The following is a 9,963-nucleotide window of genomic DNA, read 5'->3' on the forward strand; positions in this document are numbered from 1 at the left end:
TTCTTAATACGGTTCAGGATTGCTTTTTAGAACAGGTTGTGACAGAACCAACTAGAGGAAACAATTTGCTTGACTTGGTTCTTGCCAACAAAGAATCACTAATTAATAATCTTGAGGTTAATGATGAGCGTGGGGAAAGTGATCACAAATCACTTAGTTTCACTATATCATGGAATTACCCAGATAACTGTAATCAAATCTCTGTCCCAGACTTTCTCTTGGCTGATTTCATGGTACAGAAATTACCTGGGTGGGCTAAATTGGGATGACCTGACTATGGGTCAGGTAGTTGATCTTGGTTGCCAATATGATGTTTTTAAGAGCGTAGTTCTAGCTGCCCAGACAACTTTTGTTCCAAGTAGGGAAGTTAGATCTAACAAGAATGATCCCAAGTGGATGAACAATAGATTAAAACATCTCATTGGTCAAAAGAGAGGCGTATATAGGCGTATCAAGAGGTGATGGGCAGTTAACAAATCAATATATTCAATTAAAGAGTGAAAAAAAAAGGAATAAGAAAAGCAAAAAGGGTTTATGAGGCTAAGGTCGGAAGGGATTCAAAGACTAACCCAAAAGTGTTCTTTCAGGTATACAGAAGTAAGATTAGGGACATAATTGGCCCACTTAAGAGTAACTCAGGTCAGATCACTAACAGTGTTAAGGATATATGTGAAAATTTCAATACCTACTTCCTCTCAGTTTTTACCCAGGAAAATACTAGCGAAATTCCTGAAATAATAGATTATATAGAACAGGACGATAATAAACTATGCACGATTACAATAACTAGAACATAAGAACATAAGAACGAAGGAACACTGCAGAAGGCCTACTGGCCCATGCGAGGCAGGTCCAAGTCCCTACCGGCTTAAGCCAATGCACCCAACCTAGTCAGGTCAGGTCACATTGACTTAAGGGAGGAACACGGCAACCGACCTGTTAGCACAAGCTATCAGGTCCAACTCACACCCACCCACATCTACTCATGTATTTATCCAACCTATTTTTAAAGCTACACAACGTTCTGGCCTCTATAACGGTACTTGGGAGTTTGTTCCACTCATCCACAACTCTATTACCAAACCAGTACTTTCCTATATCCCTCCTGAATCTGAATTTTTCCAACTTAAAACCATTGCTGCGAGTCCTGTCTAGGCTAGATATTTTCAGCACACTATTTACATCCCCTTTATTTATTCCTGTCTTCCACTTATAAACCTCAATCATATCCCCCCTAATTCTACGTCTTTCTAGAGAGTGCAGTTTCAGGGCCCTTAGTCTATCCTCATAGGGAAGGTTTCTGATACATGGGATCATCTTTGTCATCCTCCTTTGTACATTTTCCAGAGAATTTATATCCATTCTGTAATACGGTGACCAAAACTGTGCAGCATAATCTAAATGAGGCCTAACCAAGGATGTATAGAGTTGAAGAACAACCTGAGGACTCCTATTATTTATGCTTCTTGATATGAAGCCAAGGATTCTATTAGCTTTATTGCGAACACTTATGCACTGTTGTCTTGGTTTCAGATTACTGCTAACCAGAACTCCTAAATCTTTTTCGCAATCCGTAATATTAAGATCTACATTATTTAGTTTATATGTGGCATGGTTATTGTCCTGTCCAACATTTAGAACTTTGCATTTGTCTATATTAAACTGCATCTGCCACTTCTCCGACCACTGCATCAGTCTATTCAAATCTTCCTGGAGTGCTCGAATGTCCTCGTCAGAATGAATTCGACGGCCTATTTTGGTGTCATCGGCAAACTTGCCGATGTCGCTCTTTATGCCCTCATCTATGTCGTTTATGTAGATTGTGAACAGCAGGGGGCCCAACACTGACCCCTGTGGAACACCGCTCGTGACGCTTCCCCACTCTGATTTCTCCCCATTTATGCAAACTCTCTGCTGCCTATTTGTCAACCATGCCTCTATCCAGGAAAAAATTTCTCCTCCTATTCCATGTGCTTTAATTTTCCTCAATAGTCTCTGATGTGGGACCCTGTCAAAAGCCTTACTGAAGTCCATATACACAATATCATATTCATTACCATGATCTACCTCCTCAAATACCTTAGTGAAAAAAGTTAATAAATTCGTAAGGCAGGAACGCCCCTTTGTAAAACCATGCTGAGATTCGTTGATTAATTTATGCTTTTCAAGGTGGCTACGAACTGCCTCGGCAATTATTGATTCCATAAATTTTCCCACTATGGAGGTTAGGCTTATTGGTCTATAGTTCGAAGCTAAGGACCTGTCACCTGTTTTGAAAATAGGTATCACATTTGCCATTTTCCACTTATCTGGCACCATGCCAGTTTGTAGTGATATGTTGAAAAGATTAGCCAAAGGTGTGCTAAGCTCCTCTTTACATTCCTTTAGAACCCTTGCATACAGTTCATCAGGGCCTGGGGATTTGTTAGGTTTTAATTTATCTATTTGCCTAAGGACCATGTCACTTGTGACCCTAATAGTGCACAGTTTATTATCGTCCTGTTCTACATAATTTATCATTACTGGAATATCGCTGGTATCCTCCTGTGTAAAAACTGAGAGGAAGTATGTGTTAAAAATTCTACACATTTCCTTATCACTGTCAGTGAGCTGACCCGAGGAACTTTTGAGTGGGCCTATCTTGTCCCTGATCTTACTTCTGTATACCTGAAAGAATCCTTTTGGGTTAGTCTTCGATTCTCTTGCAACTTTAACCTCATAATCTCTATTTGCTTTTCTAATTCCCTTTTTTATTTCTCTCTTTAACTGAATATATCGATTTCTTAATTGCCCCTCTCCTCTTTTGATTTGCCTATATATGCCTCTCTTTTGACCAATCAGATATTTTAATCTATTGTTCATCCATTTAGGATCATTTTTGTTTGATCTGATTTCCCTATTTGGAACATAATTTGACTGAGCAGCTAGAACTATGCCCTGGAAAGCATCATATCGGCAACCATCACCACCTACCTGACCCCTAGTCAGGTCATTCCAGTTCAGCCCACCTAAGTAATTTTTCAGTCCTATGAAATCAGCCAAGCGAAAGTCAGGGACGGAGACTTGATTGCCATTATTAGGGGAATTCCATGATATGTTAAAACTGAGTGATTTGTGATCACTCTCCCCAAGCTCATCATTAACCTCAAGATTATTAATTAGTGTTTCCCTACTGGCAAGAACCAAGTCAAGGAGGTTATTTCCCCTAGTTGGCTCTGTCACAAACTGTTTTAAAAAACAATCCTGGATCGTATCAAGAAAGTCACCCGACTCTAAATTTCCTGTCAAATTGCTCCAGTCAATCTGTCTATAGTTGAAATCTCCCATTAGCACAACATTTTCGTATGTAGATGCCTTACGAATTTCGTCCCATAGAAGTTTACTGCACTCCCTATCAAGATTTGGGGCCCTGTAAATCACACCCAAAATTAGTTTTTCTCGGCCCTCGAGAAGCTGTAACCAAACAGATTCAGTGGCTGACGCTTCTAATTTAATATCTTGTCTAACACAACAATTTAAATTGTCTCTGACATACATCGCTACTCCACCACCTTTCCTGTTGACCCTGTCAGTGTGGAATAATTTATAGCCTTGTATGTGACATTCAGAGGGCATCTCTCTATCTTTCAGATTGAGCCAGGTCTCTGTTATAGCAATAATATCTATGTTTCCTGCACTTGCAATTAATCTTAGCTCATCTATCTTATTTCTAACACTCCTGCTATTAGTATAGTAAACCTTAAGGGAGCTAGTCCCTTGCTGCCCTCTGCTGTCCCCCTTTGTTTGCTGACCTGTTCTATTGTCTTTATTTATAACTTCATGCTGAATGCCTTTTATACATTTACTGTTTCCAACCCTAGTGTTGCAACCTGCTTGTTTCCCACATACACCCATACCTCTATCTTCCATCAGTTTAAAATCATAGGCATTTCACCAATGGCCTTCTCAATCGAGTCTGCAAGTGCTACCACCCCTGCCCCAGAGAGATGAACCCCATCCCTTGCATACATATCATGTTTGCCATAAAAGTTGTTCCAGTTGTCAATGAATGGGATTGCAAGTTCCTTGCAGTATCTGTCTAGCCAGCAATTTACACCAATTGCCCTAGACAACCATTCATTTCCTACTCCCCTTCTAGGCAAGATGCTACATATGATTGGGATCCCTCCCTTAGACTTAATGAAATCTATAGCTGACCTGTACTTATCTAGCAGCTCTTCTCTCCTACCCTTCCCAATATCATTTCCACCAGCACTGAGACAGATAATGGGCTTGTTCCCATTACCTGACATGATATTATCCAGTCTGTTGACAATGTCCCCAACACCAGCTCCAGGGAAGCACACTCTATCTCTCATCTTCTTATTCCTATTACAAAAAGCACGATCAACATATCTTACCTGAGAGTCACCAACCACAAGAATGCGCTTACCTTCATTAGCAGGGGCAGTAGTACCCTTACCTTCACTGGCCACTGAAGTACATTCATCCTGGAGAACAGAGAAGCGATTTCCTACCTTCAGATCTGCACTCTTAACTTTCCTTACTCTGATGCGCCTCCCATTACTGTGAACAACTCGCCACTTGTAGCAGGTGCTGGGCTGCACCTCACTGCTGGTAGCCGTTGCTACCACCCCACCAACAGCCTCCTCACAGTGAGAGACAGACTGCACCTCACTGCTAGAAGCCTCATTCCCCACATCTCCAACCACCTCACACTCTCTCCCAGGCCCATTGAGGTGGACCTTCAGCCTCCTAATCTCCTCCTGGAGAAGCAAGACCTCCTCCTTCAACTCTCCAACCTCAGCTTTTAAAACACTGTAGAAGCAAGCCATGCTTTGTAACCGTCCACGCTAATCCCCAAGCAGCTCAGGGTCTGTGACCTCACGTGACGACTGACCACTGAACACTGTGACATGGTCCTCAAACAAATAGAGAAATTAAAACCAAATAAATCCCCAGGCCCTGATAAACTGTTTGCAAGGGTGTTAAAGGAATGTAAAGAGGAACTTAGCAAACATTTGGCTATCTTTTCAACATATCACTACAAACTGGCATAGTGCCTGATAAGTGGGAAATGGCAAATGAAATACCTATTTACAAATAAATAACAAAAAGGCACAATACCGTGACTGGAACGATACACAAATAACCCGCACATAAAAGACAGAAGCTTACGACGACGTTTCGGTCCGACTTGTCGTACCGAAACGTCGTCGTAAGCTTCTGTCTTTTATGTGCGGGTTATTTGTGTACCTATTTACAAGGCAGGTGACAGGTCCTTATCTTCAAACTATAGACCAATAAGCCTTACCTCCCTAGAGGGAAAATTTTTGGAATCAGTAATTGCCGAAGCAATTCATAGCCATCTTGATAGGCATAAATTGATTAATGAATCTCAACACGGTTTTACGAAGGGGCGTTCCTGTCTTACGAATTTACTAACGTTTTTCACTAAGGTGTTTGAGGAGGTAGATCATGGTAATGAATATGATATTGTGTATATGGACTTCAGTAAGGCTTTCGATAGAGTTCCACATCAGAGGCTATTGAGGAAACTTAATGCACACGGAATAGAAGAAATTTTTTCCTAGGTAGAGGCATGGCTGACAAATAGGCAGCAGACTTTGCATAAATGGGGAGAAATCAGAATGGGGGCATGATACAAGCGGTGTTGGGCCCGTTGTTGTTCACAATTTACTTAAACGACATACATGAGGGAATAAATAGCGACATAAGCCAATTTGCTGATGACACCAAAATAGGCAAGGACTTAATTTTAAATGAGTTCTTGCTAATTGACTAGTTTTACCTACAAATATATACGTGTGATAAATTATTTAAAAAAAACATGTTGAAGACTGAAGCACTTACGCAACATATGGGAATCTTTATTGAGGAAACGTTTCGCCTTACAGTGGTTTCATTAGTCCAACACAAAGCAGAAAGGTGTAAGGAGAGGAGTTTGAGGTAATCAGTCCCTCAGCCTGGAGTCGATGTGTCTATCAATCTTGTAGAATGTACAGCATAGGGCCGTAGACGTGGCTTATGTACTGTAGTCAGGTGAGGCAAAGCAGGAGGAGGCGGGGTCATAGTGGTACCATCCACTAGTCTAAGTAGGTCTTCGTCCATTATGTTCGACCCATATGTTGCATAAGTGTCTCAGTCTTTATATATATATATATATATATATATATATATATATATATATATATATATAGAGAGAGAGAGAGAGAGAGAGAGAGAGAGAGAGAGATTGCTGCCTTGTCCACCCTTTCATGTGCCTTTTCTAACTCCATAAAAGCAACGAAAGCTTCCCTACCTTTATCTAAATATTGTTCACATATAAATGTTCTTCACTTTGGTCTACACATCCCCTACCATTCTCAAGCCACTTTGTTCATCTGAGATCCTGTTCTCCGTCTTACCTCTAATTTTTTTTTTCATTAATAACCCTACCATACATTTTACCTGGTACACTCATTAGGTTCATTCTCCTATAATTGTTACTCACTCTTTTGTCCTCCCTTTCTTTTTATATAAAGGAAATATGGATGTTCCCTGCCAGTCTCTACGAGCCTTCCCGTCTTCCATGCATTTACTGAACAAAGTATCAACCACTCCAGAAATATATCCCCACCTGCTTAAAACATTTCTGTCACTTTCTCAACAATTCCCGCTGCTTTACCTTCTTTCATTCTGCCCACAGCTTCAAGCACATCCCCCACAATTAATAAAAGTTGTTATAACTCCCTGGCCAGTGCATGAAAACACGGTGTCCCTATTTTCATTAGCATTTAACAGTTCCTCAAAATATTCCCTCCAGCTTACCGATACATCCAACTCCCAATTTACTAACTCCCCTATTCTATTTTTAACTGTCAAATTCATTGGTTCCATAGGTTTTTTTTCACCTTTTTTTTTTTTGCCTCAATCCAAAACTTCTTATTCCAACACAAAGGCAGTCTCCCACCAAGGTAGAAAAAAAATTCTCACCATCGCTCACTCCCTCACTGTCTTGCCAGAAATGCACTGATGCTGCAGTTCAAATGCCCAACTAAACTGCAAATATTCCCATCCCTCCCTCAGAGTGCAGGCATTGTATTTCCGACCTCCAGGACTTAAATCTAGCTAACTTTCTCTGAATCCCTTCATAAAAGTTACCTTGCTCACATTCCAACAGCACGTCGAGTAACAAAAAACCACTTGCCTCCACTTCCCTCTAATATGCTCACACACACTTGCTGGATGTCCAAGCCTCTTTCATATAAAACCTCTATTACTCCCTCCTAACTACTGACTTATACGCCTTCCAAGTCATCCTATTTCGCTTCATCTTCTCTGTTTGTTTTCAGGTCTCTGGATAATACTTTTTGTAACCCTGCACCTTCTTTTACTCTTCTAACTACGAATTCTCTACATAATATTTACACCAGACATTGCCCTCAGACACGACAACGCCACTGCCTCCAGCATCCTCCTTACTGCAACATTTACAGCCCATGCTTCACTCTCACATAAGTGCTAGTACCGCTATATTCTCATGCATTCCCCTTTTTGCCTCCACGGATAACATTCTGTCTCCACAGATGCCTCCAATGTACCACTCACCATTTACCCTTCATTAATTCTATTGTTTACTTCATCTTTCATAGACTTGACTGCCGACAAGACCACTCCCAAATATATGAACACATTCACTTCTCCACACTCCCTCCATCCATTTTGATATCCAATCTTTCATTATCTATTTTTTGTTTGTTGTTACCCTCGTCACCAGTGGGTACTTACTGTCTCAACGAATTCACTATAGTAGAGCTAACATATACCCATGCCTTCCTCAGCTACCCTGTCACCGTGAAGGGGTACAGCATAAGTAGCACCCTGGGCGATGCCCTTGCAGGAGATGACTGGGTCGTTATGGATGGCATGAGCTTCTCTACAGTGGACATGGACCATGACACCGCTTCATGGGGTTTGTATCGAGGAGTTTACTCCAAAGCCACTTGTACTAATTGTGACTTTCCCAGTGTACATTAAGCACAACTGTCTATATGCCTGTGTCTGTGTGTCAGTACCTGTGTGTCTGTTAGTATAACTGTACCTATGTTTGAGTACTCTTAATGACCCTGGTGTAGTGACTTGTGATGTACAAGTAGAATTCAGCTCTAATTGCTCTTGTGCAGTACCAGATGGTGTACAAGTAAAAAAGTGAAGTGACAGGTTATGTTCGGGTAAAATGTACTCTTAATCACCCTGCTGTAGTAACTTGCGGTGCAGTGACTGGCGATGTACATGTACTGGTTACAAGTTTTTTTTATATTTTATTTAAAAATATCAAGTACAACAGTCCAGGTACAGAAAACAGAATAACACTTCACTAATGAAGGAAAAAAAAAATTCTCTTCTATCCTATAATATAACATGGAACTAAACATCTACTCATTGGAAAATTTAAAAAAGGAGTCCATTAACACATAATGAAATCAGGCTGTAAATTCCAGTATTTAATCATTACTGGCACATAATTTAACTAACAATGTTACAATGGTATATAGAATTACTGAAGCAATAAACTCCATGAAACTTGAAACTGAATCCGTTTTTAATTGAAACCAAAAAATACCAAAAAGCTCCTAATAATGAACATAAGACTTTTACAGAGCTAGAATGTATGATCACATACAAATGGAAACCAATAATACCTAAGACCCCGACCAACCCCCTACCTAACATCTAAACCAATTATAAACAAAAGTATACCTTTGCCTGTATACAGTGTTAATGGTAAAAGGTGCTTAAGTATACACCAACGGTCTGTATATACCGCAAGTGATAAAAAAAAATACAATGTGATAACTGGTAACAAGTGGCCCTAAAGTCATTGGTGTAGTGACTGGTAGTGTACAGATAACGTGTAATCATATGTTGACCGCTGCGTTACAGGCAACATGAAGCTGCAACGACCCTCCTGTACTAAGTGCAGAGGTATAATGCACCTTTAACGTACCTGGTGTAGAGATTCATTGAGTATAGGCTAAATGTAGCCTCAGTATATATATATATATATATATATTTCAGGAAGAAATCCAAATATTCTTCCTTGAAGCCTTTTTATCCACTTCTCCGAGTCTATGGGTCCCACAATTTACACCAGAGGTGGACCCCATCTATAGATTATATATATATATATATATATATATATATATATATATATATATATATATATATATATATATATATATATATATATGAATTTGGTAGGGTGTGCAAAAGAAGAAAATTAAAGGTGAATACAGGAAAGAGTAAGGTTATGAGGATAACAAAAAGATTAGGTGATGAAAGATTGAATATCAGATTGGAGGGAGAGAGTATGGAGGAGGTGAACGTATTCAGATATTTGGGAGTGGACGTGTCAGCGGATGGGTCTATGAAAGATGAGGTGAATCATAGAATTGATGAGGGAAAAAGAGTGAGTGGTGCACTTAGGAGTCTGTGGAGACAAAGAACTTTGTCCTTGGAGGCAAAGAGGGGAATGTATGAGAGTATAGTTTTACCAACGCTCTTATATGGGTGTGAAGCGTGGGTGATGAATGTTGCAGCGAGGAGAAGGCTGGAGGCAGTGGAGATGTCATGTCTGAGGGCAATGTGTGGTGTGAATATAATGCAGAGAATTCGTAGTTTGGAAGTTAGGAGGAGGTGCGGGATTACCAAAACTGTTGTCCAGAGGGCTGAGGAAGGGTTGTTGAGGTGGTTCGGACATGTAGAGAGAATGGAGCGAAACAGAATGACTTCAAGAGTGTATCAGTCTGTAGTGGAAGGAAGGCGGGGTAGGGGTCGGCCTAGGAAGGGTTGGAGGGAGGGGGTAAAGGAGGTTTTGTGTGCGAGGGGCTTGGACTTCCAGCAGGCATGCGTGAGCGTGTTTGATAGGAGTGAATGGAGACAAATGGTTTTTAATACTTG

The 9,963-nt window shown here is 40.5% G+C and overlaps 1 protein-coding gene across 2 annotated transcripts in view; it reads left to right on the top strand.

The window, feature by feature from the left end:
• LOC128688964 (fibrinogen-like protein 1) overlaps window positions 1-8,545 on the top strand; it is a 70,737-nt gene extending 62,192 nt beyond the window's left edge. The window contains exon 7 of one of the 2 annotated variants that reach the window (XM_070085690.1): window positions 7,845-8,545. In XM_070085690.1, the coding sequence (XP_069941791.1) occupies window positions 7,845-8,040 (196 nt within the window). In that variant the 3' untranslated portion in view covers window positions 8,041-8,545. The remainder of the gene's footprint in view (window positions 1-7,844) is intronic. The other variant, XM_070085691.1, reaches the window with a different exon arrangement.
• The last annotated feature ends 1,418 nt before the right edge of the window (window positions 8,546-9,963 follow it).

Source organism: Cherax quadricarinatus, chromosome 16 (genome assembly GCF_038502225.1).
Source record: "Cherax quadricarinatus isolate ZL_2023a chromosome 16, ASM3850222v1, whole genome shotgun sequence".
NCBI classification, from domain to species: domain Eukaryota; kingdom Metazoa; phylum Arthropoda; class Malacostraca; order Decapoda; family Parastacidae; genus Cherax; species Cherax quadricarinatus.